Here is a 16,165-nt window from a genome sequence, read left to right as displayed (position 1 = left end):
GAGGAGGTTGCCCGCCCAATACCCCCGATCCCACACACCAGAAAAGAAGGGGACGAAAAATATATGCATCCATAATACAATATATATTTTGGCACGGCTAGGGTTTGGCGGTAAACCTTCCTCCCCCACCTGAACATTCACGACTGCCGGTTTTAATGAGCTATTTAATTATGTTGAAGGTTTTAATAATCTCGCGACGGCAAACATGGAGAAACCCCCTGGGGGGAGGGATGATAGGAGAGGGGGGAACAAGGGCGGTTAAAAGGGTGGACGGGGTATATGAGAGAGATGAGGGGCGGCGAGGGGTGAATACGGGTCCGGGGGAGGGGGAGAGGAGACGGGGTGAGGGGTGTGCACATGGGAGGGTGGGGTTTGGACGCCCCTCGTCCCCCTCATCTCCTCGCCCCCCTCCTTCCGCCCCGTGGAGGTTGCGAAACGGGGCCCGGTTCGGGGCGGAAGGGAGGGGTGAGGGGTCTCCTCTCCCCCTCCCCCACGGTGCGGGAGGGGGTCGGAGGGCTCGTGACGGGACATCAAACGAAAATTAAAACCTAGCGCCCAGGGCAGGTATTGGCGGGCGCCGGGGCATAATATACCCCACCCTTGTAGTGTTAACCGCGGCCAACAGATGGCGCGAGCGACGGCTCGACGAGGGAGAGGGCGGGAGTTAGTGAGAGAGAGAGAAAGAGAGTGAGTGTGTGTGTGAGAGAGAGAGAGACAGGGAGAGAGAGAGAGAGAGGAGGGAAGCTTCCTTGTATCTTTCCTATTCGGAAGCGTAGCATGGAGTGTGCGGCCTTGCTTTGTTAGTTGGACCGGATCTCTCGCGAGCGGCGGACGCCATATTTCCCGCGTTTGGGGTGCCTCTAACCCCACGCGGGCCACAAGCCAGCTGTCCCATCGGGAATGAGGTGAGGGATCACAACTTTTTAAGTATTCGCTCCTCATTTCTTGTCTATCTTCCTCACCCACCCACCCAACCAACCAACCAACCCTCTCGCCAACCTCCGCCCACCCACCACCATCCCTCCTCCGAATACCCCCTCCTCCCCACCCTCTTTTATTTGTCCCAATTTTTTTTCCTCCCCGCGCGGCCCAATTTTTTTCCACACCACCCCGTCGTGAATGAAGCCCGCCTATATTTACCATTTTATTTATTTACAACGATCGCTTTTCTCCTACAATCTACATGTGTGTGGGTGCGCGCGCGCGTGTATGTGTATGTATGTGTGTCTGCGTGTATGCGTGTTCGTGCTTGTTTCTCTCGAGCACCGTCTTAGTCGGTACTGCGTGGGAAGCCGGCATTTTTCGATCCCTGTTGGCTTTTTAGGGGATTCGTGACGCTAGTCGTGTGTATGTATGTATGTATTTTGCCGTTCTTTTTCGAGCGGGGACTTCGATTATTTTCGCGAGGGGGGGGAGAGGTTTTGGGGTGAGAAGGAGGGGGGTGTAGGCAATTTCTACGAGTCGTTATGGAGGAAGGGGAGTGTATTGGTGTATTGAGGGAAGGGGGGAAGGAAGTGGTAGGTAGGCGTGTAGATAGAGTTGAGATGGGGGAAGGAGGAGCAGGGGAGGCGGGAGAGTGAGAGGGGGAGAGGAGGGAGGAGAGGGGAACATGTGGCCTTGAAACGTTTAACCCGGATTTTTACGACGAGACAGGTAATACGTAAGTGGAGTTGCGAGGGGGAAGTTGTCAGTATGGCTTGTGGTGTTGTAGAGAGAGAGACTTCCCCCCCTTAGTGTTTTGCGTGTGCATGTACGTATGTTTGTATATGTGTAGGAGATGGAGGGAAACGGTGAGAGCAAACGATGAATACGAAGCGAGCCCGCGACCCCGGGAATAGACGAGGAAGGAGAAGGTGGTAGGAGGAGACGGTGGTGGGGGTTAGGTGGGGGGCACACATGGGGTAAAGGGGGTAAGTAGGATAAGAGGGGGGTACGTAGGTAGTGAGTTGGAGGAGTGGGGGAGATGTCGGAATGTGTTGCGCAAGACGTTACTCCTCTTTTATTTTTCCGATGTCGCTGTCCGTGGACGATATAAGTCGTGTGTGTTTGCGTGTGTTTATGTGTGTTTTTTTTCTGCATTCGCACTCGGGAGTGTTTGTGCGTGTTTGTGTCCGTGCGAAGGTTTTAAAAATAAGACCACCGAAAACATTACGCAACGTCTCCTGCAGCACTTGGTCTCCTCGTTGTTTACCCTCGCGCCTACATGCCCTGAATTTCGAGTTTCGCATTTCCCTTTCGAAGGGCCGTGACCGCCGTCCGTTGTTGTCTAAGGCGCATAATATTCTTTCCCCTTCTTTTGAGCCGGCGTCTCGTCGTTTTTGAGAAACTTGGCGTCTTGAGGGGACGCGGACGGATAGAGGGAGAAAAAAGAGAGAGAGAGAGAGACAGACGAACGTCTGCGTGTGTTTCGGAGTTCCCATGATTGGGGCGAAGACAGTTGACATAGGGGAACACAAATTCCGCGAATGCGTTTATCCGCAGGTGAGCGAACAATTTACGTAATTTTCTTTTCCTTGTTTCCCATTCTTCATTTCTTCCTCTTTCTCTATGAAATAAAAATGTCAGGACAAAGAAACGAACGAAAAAAACGAGGCAACGCGGGATAAATAATGCGATCCAAACTGGCCCGTTTTATCGAACGGGCTGGAGCGGCCGAGGATATAAAAATAAAAGAGCGCCAAGCTGCGCAAGGTTGAGGCCTGCCACTTCCCTTCGGGACGCTTTATATTTTATATATATATATATATATATATATATATATATATATATATATATATAGAAACAGATATAAGGAAAAGGGATAGGAACACACATAAAGGACGAACGTATTTATATATATATATATATATATATATATATATATATATATATATATATATATATATATTGTTTTTAATTTGGAGGGAAAGATGAAAACCTTTGCTTAAAGTTAAAGACGAATGTTTCGGTCGCCTCTCCACTCGGCATTTAGCGGGTGGGGTGCGATTTTCGCCCTTGAGTTGGGTGGCGTAGACTCCTTAATTCCAGCCGATCTAATTTGCATTCCGACGGGTTGTGTGGGACGAACCCTATTTACCGAATCCTAACTCATAAACAAGTCTGACAAAACGAAGTGTTAGCGCATTTTTCCGCACCATGAAGCCGACAATGTATGCCCGATTAATAATAAAATTGGACAGGCTCATTTGCGAGGAATCGTTCAGGAACTGTTACCCAAGCAACCTCTTTTATGTTCATCACCCTCTTTGTTTGCCACAAATCTTGATGTATTCCAACACATTGTATTCAGCTCATTACAATTCTACTGGTAAAACAGACTTGCACGCGCGCGCATAGCCAATTAATTTTGATCCTGATCGCGCCTCCCCGAATTATGGGGACGTTATCACTATGCGGTTGACTTTTTCGTGACCTAGCCGAAGTAGCGTGTGTCCAAACACAGATACAAGTAACATTAAAAGAGTCGCACTTGCACCCCGAATCATTAGCATAGTTTGCCGGTGCGAAAGAGTTATTTGCCGCCGACGTGTTATCTATATTCCTATAGTCTCCCGCACCTGTATTTTCAAGCTCGATAAATGTAAATTGAAAATCATCTTTGCGACGAATGTTTATTTAACATCCCATTACATCTTTTCACATACATTAATTGCTATACCATTTATTTCCGCTTGCCTTGCTGGCTTCGCTCGCCATGCGTTTTGGGTATTAATTAAGAGGATAGCCGGCACGCACGTAGAACGATCGATTATAAACTCTAGCGAATGATTTTTCGCGCGCGCTGAGAACGGCGACGCCAATCACTAGAAAATCGTTTAAACAAACAAAAACCCCGTCCCTAGGCAACGAGAGTCGTATCCTTAGCAGCGGCAGCAGCCGAGTCGAGCGCCGCCACCTCGATAGCTCGGGCTCCCTGCCTCACGCGCCTGGGCGGAATTCGCGGAATCCCGTCTTGGCACCGGTGGGGATGTAAGTTGAGGTAGGGAGTGGAAGGGGGGAGGCGAGGAGGTTGGCGGGCGGAGAGAGCGCCGGGAGAGAGAGGAGACGGGGGGGGGGGGGGGGGCGTGGGCGGGGCGGTCGCCGGAGGCAGCGGAGGACCGAGGGGCGGGGCGACGCGGGCAGGAGGAAAACCCGGCGCGCCAGCTGCATCGTACGATTGGCCCACACTTCGCGGGCGTCCATTGCGTTTATTGTTACTGACTACAATAGCTATTCGCCTAAATCGTACACCCGCGTAAAGGGTACCACAGGGTCGCGTGCCGATGTGGTTTAGGACACTGCCCCCCCCCCGGTAGCTGTAGGCGGGACAGCCAACTGCTGCACCCAGGCGAAAAATAATCTTCATTGAATATATTATATATTTCAAAGCTGTCATCGGACGTAATCTACAAGGGGACAGGGAAGTACTGAAATTACATTACAGCAATTATTTAACTTGCATTTCACTTCCGCTTATTTCACAAAAATTAAACTAGTTGAATACTTACACACGAATTTAGGATATCTACGCCTATTTTTGACGGTTTGCTTCGGGCCTTTTTGACACCCGAAATTAACAATGCGAACTGGAATGAGTGAGAAGGATCCAGATGAAAAAAACTACTTTTGGTGTAGATAAAGAGGTTTTAATTGGTTGACGAAATGTGCGCGGGAAAACAAAACCGCTCCGCATCTCCACCCGACAGTCCAACTCTTTATTTTGTCACTTAGGCGTGACCTCTTGATGTAATTTAATGATTTTCGGCTTTAGTTTTTCTTACAGAGTCGCAGGCAAATTTATAATACAGTTCAGTCCATCGGCGAGTGAGTTCGTTCCTTCAAACATTTTCAACGAAGATTCTCCACAACCCGGAGATCTTTTTAACTTAACGTAGCATTTGAGAGCAAAATAATTTTTTTGATTGATTTATCCGTCGATCAGTGAATCAAAACTCTCCGATCGTGGCAATGAATGCACGACTACGTTTATTTTCTTGTTCTGATCTCGTAGACATTGTGTAAATGTGTAACTCTAATTGCATGGCTGTAAAGCTTTTAGGCGGTCCCTGCAATGATTTAATTAAGAACTCGCTCATCTTTAAACGGATTACGGAATCCCGTATATCTATGTAAATGAGTATTTCAGGTCCTGATATTTGACAGGACGCCTTGAGGTCTCTTTCATCATCTTCCGGACTATTTCGCATTCTCCCTTCCGTAAATCCTTCAACATAAACAGAGAGGCTCCAAACATTCATCTATCCGTCTATTTGTTGCCGCGCTTCTACTTCCCGCATCATTATCCTCTTATTCTACCGACACGCCCGACATTTCCCCGCATACCATCCATTCGATCATTTTATCTTCCACTTTTGGGCAATCATTTACCTTCCTCCAAAGCCCAAATCTCGGGAGCGTCCCACCCAAGTTTAAGCGCATCCTCTTTCCGAGCAAAACATTCGGACGTCGTAAATAAGCAATCCGGTGCAGTGTCAACGGAGGCAGGGACGCGAGCAATGAGTAGACGCACTTCGGATCCCCATTCCAAAAATATCCGCATTTCCCTCGGCTTGAGAGCTTGGTTGGTGGGGGGGCGTGTGTTGTGGAGGAGGGTTGGGGGGAGGGGGGTGTTGAGGAGGCCGGAGTGCATCCCTGCACGCCATGTTTTAATTCCAGTGGGTCGACACTGCTCGATAACACGCGCCCTGCGTGCCCACCCAAATACCGGGGGTGGGAGGCGGGAGCGGTGGTCCCGGGAGGAGACCTCGCCCCCTCCGCGGGTCGCTCCCGGGATCCCGGCGTGGGAGGCGGCTTGCCCGGCCGGGGCGGCTCCCGCCCTGCCCACACGCTCTCGACGCCCGCCCGCCCCACCACGAGCCCCACCAGACGCCAGCCCACACCCCACCCCCGGCGCCGCAAAACATATCCACGCAGTCCCTTCGCCCCCACCCATCTTTCCCTGAGCGAGAGAGAGGGAGGGAGTGATCCGAAGGTAACGGGAGTGGGCAGGGGGGGAGAAAGAGAGAGGGGGTGGCTGGGTGGAAGCGGTGTTGCGAAGCAATTACCCACCTCCCTCCCATGTGGGATTGCATGTGTGCCCCCCCTCACCATCGCCTCTCGGTGCGCGAACACTGTTTCAGCCCGCGGGATGGATGTAGGCGATTCGCCCCCTCCCTCCCCTTCTCTGCCCAAGGGTGCGTCACGCCCATCTCCGTCCGTCGCCTCACTCCCCTATCCCACGTCTCTAACACCCTCTTGTCTCTCATCTGGGAAAGCTGGAGGAAGAGGAAGGGACGAGAACTAGGAAGTGTGTATCGAGAAGAGTGGTGGCAAAAATCTCTTCATGGGAATTCCCAAGAATCTCAGTTCCATAAAACACTCGGCTCCATGCTCATGCTCCTCTCCTCTCGCTCCAATAAATATCCATTTTCATTAAAATGCACCTATCATTCTATTTTTTGAATGGGAAAATGTGCGCGTTAAGGACTATATTTATAATCCATGTGACAATGAGGGGACTTAAAATCACCGCTTTAGGTTTCGTGGATGAAATCATATTATTTTTTTAAATAAAGGGTGGTTTCTACGACTACGGTGGACAACCTCTTCGTTGGGAAGTTTATCTCACAATTAGTAAAATACAGCAAAAATAGTAAATATACTTGTATTTTTTAAGTCCAATCATACATGTTCAATCGTTACGGATCAAATGAGCCTCAGTCAGAGATGGTGGAACAAAACGTATTTCACATTTTCGCAGCATTCTGCATGAAAGAGAGCATGGATAAAATGAGGAGAAAAATGGAGCGATAAACATTGACAGAAAAGGAGGTTATCGGGTCTCCTGGATAGAAACGTAGAGAAAAATTGATTACGGCCAAAAGTATTTCAATACAAAAACGTCGCATGATGCCGAAATTGTGTAACACTTAAATGAGGGAATGAGAGTGGGGTACATTGCGAATTGCCAGAAAAATATCTCGGAGAAAAATTGAGGAATGTAGAGAAGCGAGTGAGATAGAAATTGTGAATTACCGGTTAACTGGACACTGTCGCAGAAGGCCGTATTTTAATTAGACGGGGGAGAAATTAAAGAAATACGCAATTCGGACAGTATATAGTCTGTAAAGTTATGAGGTCAGGGTAAAAATATTAGTATATTTTTGGATAGGTGTCTCGAAAATCAATAATAATACGAAGTTAATTCCAGGAAACGTCTTGAATCTATCGAAAAATCGTAAATAATTTACAAGTGAAAAATTTATCTCATTAAAAAAATTTTTTTTGATGGCAACTTTCTTCCAAGCAAATATCAGGTTCCTGAGCGTTTGGCGAGAAGAGGAAACACGCTCGGGAGGGAAGGGGAAAGATTCATATTTAATCCAATTGAATACAGTCGGTCATGAGCTCGTGGCTTTTCGAGTGGTTCAATGTGTTTTTCTTTTATGAAATATTTTTAAATCATTAAGTTTTTTACGACACCTCCGTGTACGTCATTACGTCAGTCGGTGGAACTCCTCCTTCGCGCGGGATGATCAAAAGTAGTCACGGGACGCCGTCGATCAGCTGATGACGACGGGCAAAGCGATTAACCTCGAGTACCTTCATTCGTTGGCATCCCCTCAAAAATAGCTCAGCTTCCACATATAAACTCGTTCCCGGCATACCAAGCGCTGACGGAGAGAATTGTTCGAATTTCCCGAAAAATTTGCGATAACTGCACATGCATTGACTACAAAGTGAATTCTTCCCTGACCTTCTTCCATAGAGCATAATGTTATTCCCAGTTTCGATTCCATTAAGAAATACTTGATCAACTTATTGCGATGGTTTTATTTTTTTGTTACGTTTTTGATGACCTCGTGCGAGTTTTTTTCAATCACTCTTTTGGCACCGTCAATTTATAATTCAAATTGATTAAGAGGTTTTACTTAATTTTTTGAGAAGAACTATAGTATTAATATTTGAAATGTGGAATCCTTCACCATCGATGGAATAATCAGTTGTCTGCTCTCATCCCAGTTACCATCCCTACTAGAGACTTAATGGTTAGCTTATCGAGGAAGTAAGGGTCTACAGCTAGCGCTAGTTTGAGTGCTTGTCATCCAAATATTGAGGGTTCGAACCCTGTATTGGATGTCGACGTTGTATTTGTGCTGAATCAGCAGTTGAAAGGTTTCTCGAAAGTCAATGACAATGTAAAACAAAGTTCAGGGACAGGAAAGTCTAACGCCACACCGCATAATCTTTTATTACGTAGATTATTGTATTTTTAGATGTTTATTTAATATACTCGTACTATAATATAAATTAATCTTAATGCCTTAATATTTGGGGCACGCAAAATCGAATATTAAGAGCTGTAAAAATGAAAGTTGTTTTGCGATAATGAAGATTAGGGAAAATTTATAAACTTTTTCGGTGGATAAATGTATCGCTTTGTTCTCTCAAGTATTGCTCATAAAAGGAGGCCAAAGACCGGTATTTTAATCATAATTTAGTCGGCCTCACGACGTTAGATTCACTAATTGTTTATAAAAAAATCGAGAAATGTTTTAGTACTCTCTCTCTAACATTATTTACGAAGTGGTGATGCACCCGTCACGACCTTCTCTAAAATAAAAAAAAATCATCTTCCCCCACTTCTTCCGCATGAAGCATAAATCTCGGCTAATTCTACTTATAATTACGTGAGCAATGATGATTGAAATTTAATTTGTGTTTAGATTCGGCTTTTTTCGAGTTTGCTCGGTAAAACTCTGGCGTATGAAAAGGGCCCATGTTTGCATTTATATTTTTTTTTCACGGTCAGTTATTAAAAATGCAGGAGAAAAATGAAAGGCATGTTTACAAATGGAATTAATAGGAAGTCTTTTCTGAGAAGATTCACTGCGTAGCAAATCCAATTAAGAGAGGGGGAAAGTTTCTGATCAAATAAAATACAATTTCTCTTCAAATGCTCACAAGCGGAATTATTATCACGCTTATCATTTCTAAATTATCGCACGATTGAAAGAATCTCGATCATAAAAAAAATGAAAACGGTCATTGCGTGAAGAGAACCAAATTATTCCGATGGGACGGATTTCATTTTTCAAATGACCTAGAGTCAATTATTAGATACGTCAGGGGTGGCTATTTTATAAATTAATATTTGTTTATTGGTCATGGAATGAAAATTCAATCGTTTTAGCTATCCTCCATGTTTTGGTCGCTTCACATGACCCTCCCCTGGTTCCGGGCTTCGGTGACTGGTCGATGGGTAGTCTGCAGTCCATGGTAACAATTTGAACTGGGTCCAGAAATAATCCAAGGACAGAATTGACCTTTTCAAGGGCATATTTAACCCGGCCTAGGCGATGCGTCTTTGTCAAGTTTCCCACCCCGCCCGGACAATCTTTTGATAGCATCTTTTATTAAAAGACCCGAACAAATTGTTTATTGATGTGGGATTTTTAGATGTTTATTTCAGGAAAATCATAATTTTTATTTTGTCCTACTTCCCACCCAATATCCGACTGACACTTCGGTATGTTTAAATCCATTCATTTTGGTTTGCTTCTATTCAATAGTGTAGATGACATTCGTTGCATTGCGTATAGTTCGTTAAGTTGTCCTAGCAATACTCGGAATAATTAATATAACTTTGGATTTTTAAATTCGAGTTGCGAAAAAAATATTACTGCTAACGAAGAGTTAACATTTATTTTTATCTCATTTCACTTATTTCTACGTAGTTTTGGCCGGAGTAGGGCGATGTGTTAACGGGTACTCACTATACCACTATTCGGATAGGTTCAGCTCTAAAACTATACCCGAGGGCCATTAATTAAACACACAGAATGATTGATTTTCTGGGCAACAGAATTTGCCAGGTAACCTCACGGGGACTCAGAGAAGAGCCCACTGTATGCGATTAAACGTTCAGAACTTAAACCTCAACGTTACTTCTCTCATATTCACCTGAAAACTTGAAACTGGGTTTGTGCATGAGTCTAACGAATCCTTCCATATAACGCACAATGGCGCTCGGTGTCAAAATGCATTTTTTAAACTCGCTTTCATCCCCTTAAAGATCCAGCCCTAAGTATTTAATTTTAAACGTTTTACGAACATACTGTTACTGTATTTAATTCTAAAGACCTTCACCACATGTATATTTTCTTTGCTATGCAAAGATAATATACACGAAAAGTTATTAAATGCGTACGGGTGCAAAGATTTGATTGTCCGAAACATCATAGATATGGAAAAACACTTATTCTCATCTTACTCCCTGCAATTTTCACACTAACGCCGTTTACAAAAATTGGGAGTAATTTATATTATTTGGAATAATATGGTAACCCGAAAACTCACTTGTAAGCCCGCTTAAGGAATAATGGGATGGAATTAAGTGCGAGTGATTAGTTAAAAGTGAGGTCAATTGGAACGATGGGTAATTATCTCAAATCGATGGGAATTTAAGAATATAAAACTGAGAGACGATCGTGTGAAAATCACTCGATGTAGGCTTTGGGACAGTCTTAATGGAGGGCACAATGTTGGTTCTCTTTTTTGATGAGTTCCTTTCCGTGGAATGAAAATAATCGACAGAAATGAAAAACAAATATTTTCAGGAGTTAGATGCCTGTAAAAATATAGGCAGGGTCGGCATTGATATTTGCCATGAGCGGGCTCAGGAAGGAGATGCTATGTCAGTTTAGGTAATCCAGCATTACTATCCTAAGCAGAGAAATCCTTGAAACAAAAATCCATTCCGGCTAAGGGACTAGAACCCGAAACATTTGGTTTTACGGAAAGAGCATTGCCGGCCGGCTCACAGGATTGGCCCAAGTAAAAAAATATTCTTATATCGTAAATTGAAAGCCGGATTCACTTAAGCTTGGAATGGGGAGGTTAACATTCTATTTTAATGAATTCGTTGCCATAAATTATAATTTACCATGCATGTTAAATTAATCTACCCGTAATCCACATGTACGGTAAAGGAAATAGATATTTCACCACTTGTTTTCTTACGATTAAAGTCTTAATAGCTATAACAAACATGAAAAATTAAGTGAGATAAATTAGTTTTTCACTTGGAACGGTTTAAGCACTTAAAAATCAAGTCCTTGAAACGTTTCGCATAAAAGGGAAACCATGGTTGATAAGGATGTTAACATCAACGCATAACGTGTCAAATGGCGTTAATAAAACGATTTCATTTCCGATTCACCTCACCCAATGCCATCGGAAGACCACTTATTCGTGAATCAATTACACTCTCCATTCGTCAAGAGTGTTCATGGCAGAATCCGTTTTATTGGGTTTTACGTAGCATGTAATTCCCTTCGGATAAGTCTTGTCATTCCGTAGGAGCATTTTAATTTCCTTAATCAGTCGGTTCAAGGAACCCTCGTGAATAATATGAATTCATCTTCCAAGAATAAAATAAAGAGACAACTTTTTTCAATAATATTTTGTGGGGAAAGACGCATGAAATAAGAAATTAGAGTTCAGGTATAGGCTTAAGTCCATACTTTTCCTCGAGAGTTATTTTAAACATCGGGTTGTAACACAGAACCGCGGTAAAAATAAGGGTTATCGCTCTTTCTGTAATTTCCACCTACAGCTTAATAAAGACCGTCCAATGTTCAGCCAATGCATGAAATAATACAACAATGTTCTCACTCTTGCAGCTATGGATCCGGCCCCAATTAATATTTTCCTGGGTGAAGCCTCCGAAGACGAGGACATCCTCCCATCCGAAGACGAGGAGTCCACAGAGGACGCGATCCTTCCCAAAGACGAGGAGCAAGACTCTACAAGCATTCAGGAAAGTGATATCCCATCCGAATTAGAGGAGGAAGATGAGGAAGAAGAAGAGAGCCAGCTGAGGGGAGGCTCGGACGAGAGAGGTGGCGATAGGAGGAGAAACCGGGACCATTATGTGGGTAGGAACGGGATGACCATTTGGCACAAAGCACCCACATCAAAGCTGGGAGCCCCTCTGAAATTGCATCATTTTTCGGAGCCCCTCGGGCCAAAAGGGCCGGCGCTGGAAGCCGAAACGTTAGTGCAAGTGTGGAAGTGCTTCATGACCGACGAGATGCTGGACATTATCGTGACCCACACGAACAACAGGATCTTGCAGGTTTGCGATCTGTACTGTCTCGATCACCGAAATGAGGTCACAAACAGAGCAGAGGTTTTGGGAACAATAGGTCTTTTATATCTAGCTGGTGTGTTTAGCACTTCTAGGATGAAACTGGACGAATTTTGGGCGGAGGACGGGAGTGGGGTGGAAATCTTCCGAGCGCTCATGTCTCTGGAAAGATTCAAATTCATCCTGCAGAATTTGAGGTTTGCCGGAGGACCGGATTTCGAAAGTAGGAAAAAGATGGACAAGCTGGCCTGTGTCCGTCAGGTGCTTAGTTTGTTCGTGTCGAACTGCGTGAACAGTTACTCAATTGGCGATTCTGCCATCTTGGACGAGGTTAGGGAATCCTTCCGCGGTAGATGTTCGTTCAAACAGTTCATGCTCAAGAAACCGGTCCGCTATGGATTCAAAGTGTACGCTCTGTGCGACGCCAGGAGTTATTACACCTCAAATCTCGAGATAATCCACGAGTCACAGCCGGAGGGGCCGTACAAGACGGACAACTCACCGCAGGAGATAGCCAAAAGGTTGTTGGGGCACGTCAAAGGGAGCGGCCGGTGCATCACAGTGGATGGCTTCTTCGCCAGCGCGGAGCTCGCCAGGACCTTGCTGGTGGAGTTCCAGCTCCACATGGTCGGCAGCCTGAGCAAAAAGCGGGGAGAGATCCCGCGGGAGTTCCTGGACGTGAGAAGGAGGGCCCCGTTCTCCACCCTCTACGGCTACGGGGAGGGAATGACGCTCTGCTCGCATCTCCCTGAGAACGACGGGGTGCTGGTCATGTTGTCGACCAAGCAGCAGCACGAGGCGAAGGCGGTCGCGAGCAAGAAGGCCGGCGATGGAGACGGCGAAGTTGAGGAGGGAGAGGTCCCGGACATGATCAACTACTACAGCCTGAGCAGCGGCATCGTTGACGACGTGGATGAGATCTTCGGCAAGTACACATCCGCCAGGAACTGCCGAAGCATGCCCCTGACCCTGTTCTTCGCCATACTGAACGTGGCGGGTCTGAACGCTCAAATAATCTACCAGGAAAAGCTCGGCGAGTGCATCATCAGGAGGAGGTTCTTGAAATCCCTGGCCATCTCGCTAATTAAGGAGAGCTCGCAGATCACGACCTTGGACAATGGATCTCAGGCCCGGAGACTCCTTATTTCAGGCGTGGAACCCTCGGTGAAGAGGCTAAAGACGGGATCCACCCGATGCTCTTTCTGTCCCCGGAGCAGGGATAGAAAAACGCACACCTACTGCGGCAAGTGCAGTCGGGCGATTTGTAAGGAACACTCCGAGTCCATGTGCAAGGAATGCTTCGTCAAAGCAGACGGATAGTAAGGGGAAAAAAAGGTTTTAAAATAAATCAATACTAATGTTTCGCGCACATCCGTTCATTGTACACTGGCGCGTACATATTTATGCATACATTTTCTCACTGTGATGTTTTCCTCCGTTAAGGATCTGTAATACTGTTTTTCAAATTTTATGCATGTTGATAAAATTTTTTGAAAACGCAATATTGTTTGTTACAAATTTACCAGTGGTATGTGTGTTTTTAAGGCAATAAATACAAGAAGTGTTGTGAGGTTTATGAATATTCCCACTATCAATTTATTTTCAGTATCGAAATAGACCCCAAAATAAGTATTATATTATCTGATTTAACCCATAGAATTCAGAAGTACACCTTATTAATACAAAATTAAAATAATTAAAAGGTCAACAGGAATCATCAAAAGATATTATTTAGAGACATTTTTCTACAAGAATAAATTAAATATGATCCTCAAACTTATAACTAATTGTCGACAATTTGAAATTGAATTCTTTCGCAATTTGAAGCTTAGGGACATTAATTAAGAGAAAGCCACTTTGAAAAATAATATATCATGATTGGCAATACAGACAATCCTCCTCAAAGGCACATAAGGTTTAAGGAGCTACTTGACGTGGACTACAAATCGGGGTAACGTGGTTCATTGAAAAGTTTGGACGGTAGGACCCGTTGAAATACTTATTGTGAAGAATCAGAAAGGGATGTTCATGGCTTGGAAAATGCATGGGGGACCTCATTTAGGGCTTTGGAGGAAGTATTTCACTAAGATCCACAGAATAGCATTATTTAAAAAAACTCGAAAAAAAAATCCAAGGACCAATAAATGCGTCTCTCACGTGATGATTTTCTTTATGATGAATTGGAAACCAGTAAAAAATACTATATTTATATTACCTCACTTTATCACTACCATGGATGTTTTTAACCTGCTACAAATCAGCCAACTTTGCGACGTTTTGGATGCATCATGCAGAGTACCTGGGCTTTAGTAATCGCTTCAATATGCACATAATGGCCCGTAGGAGCAAACAAAATGTGTTCATCCTCATGTTCCGTAACCAAAATATTGCCCCGTAAATACATTTCAATTCATCAACCCCCCCTCCTACTTTCCGTCCCACCCCTGTCGGCTATCGAACGGAATTCTGCGGAGGAATGCCATCTCTTCTCTTCTTCCCGCATTACTAAAAGCCTTGCCCCAGGACCTTGAGCGAATGCGTAAGAGGAAATTTTCTGCCACATTTTACCCGCCACCGGAATTGATATTTGTAGGCCGAGGAACACTCTGGGATGGCTAGGGGATGAGATGGATGCTTTGCAAAAGGAAGATGAGGAGGACAAAATGGGATTGAGTCGGATCGGAAGGAAGAGGGGTTGTTTCAGTGTGAGGCGAGTGGAAGGGGCGTGAATGAGGCAGAGGAGAAAGGGGAAGGGGTTTACAGGCTCACCATACGACGTAGGCCGAAAGGAGGCGCCTCCCGACTTCCATGCAGTGCAGCAGGATCTCTTCTTTAAAAGGTTGATGGAGCGTTAATCGTGGGCCGTTGTTTGGTATTCATTTCTTTCAAATCTTTACCAAACCCGGGATTAATATGGGGAGCCCTCTTTATCTCAGCAATTTGTAATAATCGAAATCTAATAAATAAGCCTGGCAATAAATGGCAGGAGTATATAGAGAGAACAATATAGTACATGGTCCGGCAACATAACTTCCCTTCCTTTTTTCAATTCAATTTGCATAGGAAAAAAGGAAGTTGTGGCCGCAACCTGTATATATGTCTGGTAAATATTAAGATGTGGAGGGCGATTGAAGGCCTCATGCCCTTGCGGGTAGAGAGTTCCGATACTGATTGGAGGGTCCGGGTTCAAATCCTTGGTGACTCCTCCGAAAAAACCACATCGAAAATCCAAGTTATTCTATGGTTAGTGCGTGTAGAAATTCACTGGGAAAAAGGCTATTGTGGCTCAGGGAAACGGACTGGATTCCGTACCCTGAAGTGTAAATTCAAACGCCTTAGAAACTAATTCGGAGCCAGCTCGATCCTCGCCAACCAAATCGAACAATGAACCGTCGGGTTGATTACTGTTACCCCACTGATTATTTACCATTTGAACTTTCGCATTCATTTACTTTTGTTAGGAGCCAGTCAAATCCATGAAAATTGTGAATGTACAATATGAATTCGTTTCAACCAAACTGATTATTTGAAAAATAATAAGTTTTAAGGTGGATAATGAACGTCGACTGAAAACAAAATGTTTTACATGTACATACATTTTTAGGGAATATTAAAAAAAAATTAAAAGTGGATTTAAAAGCATAAGTCCCATCCACCATAACATTATGCTTGATAATTTAAAAAAAAACTTGATTTTTTTAACTAAACCGTTACTAGAATATCGTGTTTTCTCTTCCGTACATATAGGTAGAAATATCAGGAATTCATAACAGCCATATTTCAGCAAATTTTATGAACGTTTAAAAAACCACCCAAACATTTTAAAGGATTAGGATTATGGATGGTGAAAGGGCTTTCAGTAAGGGAACGTTGAGGTGAGAGTGGAAAAAATTATTACTCCTATGAAGAAAAATAAATTGCTTAAACTCACTCGAAAGTGTTTAAGTTGCAGATAATTTTAGTTCAAAGAAGATTTCTAAATTATAACTATCATATGAATTATGCATATCACTGAATGTATTACACTTTCATTTA

General features: G+C 44.3%; 1 protein-coding gene across 1 annotated transcript; it reads left to right on the top strand.

The window, feature by feature from the left end:
- The first annotated feature begins 815 nt into the window (after nucleotides 1-815).
- LOC139696378 (piggyBac transposable element-derived protein 4-like) lies at nucleotides 816-13,696 on the top strand. The gene is made up of 2 exons (XM_071595126.1): nucleotides 816-905; nucleotides 11,664-13,696. Exon 2 carries the CDS (start codon nucleotides 11,666-11,668, stop codon nucleotides 13,448-13,450), a length of 1,785 nt encoding a protein of 594 aa, XP_071451227.1. The 5' UTR covers nucleotides 816-905; nucleotides 11,664-11,665; the 3' UTR covers nucleotides 13,451-13,696.
- Nucleotides 13,697-16,165: the final 2,469 nt, after the last annotated feature.

This window comes from Hetaerina americana, unplaced genomic scaffold (genome assembly GCF_022747635.1).
Source record: "Hetaerina americana unplaced genomic scaffold, ioHetAmer1.1.p SCAF_7, whole genome shotgun sequence".
In the NCBI taxonomy this organism is placed as follows: domain Eukaryota; kingdom Metazoa; phylum Arthropoda; class Insecta; order Odonata; family Calopterygidae; genus Hetaerina; species Hetaerina americana.
The sequence above is the reverse complement of the archived record's forward strand: the minus strand, read 5'-3'. Positions and strand labels throughout refer to the sequence as shown.

Bases quoted from the DNA above. Each gene is read 5' to 3' on its own strand.
- LOC139696378 (XM_071595126.1), top strand. From the start codon at position 11,666: ATGGATCCGGCCCCAATTAATATTTTCCTGGGTGAAGCCTCCGAAGAC.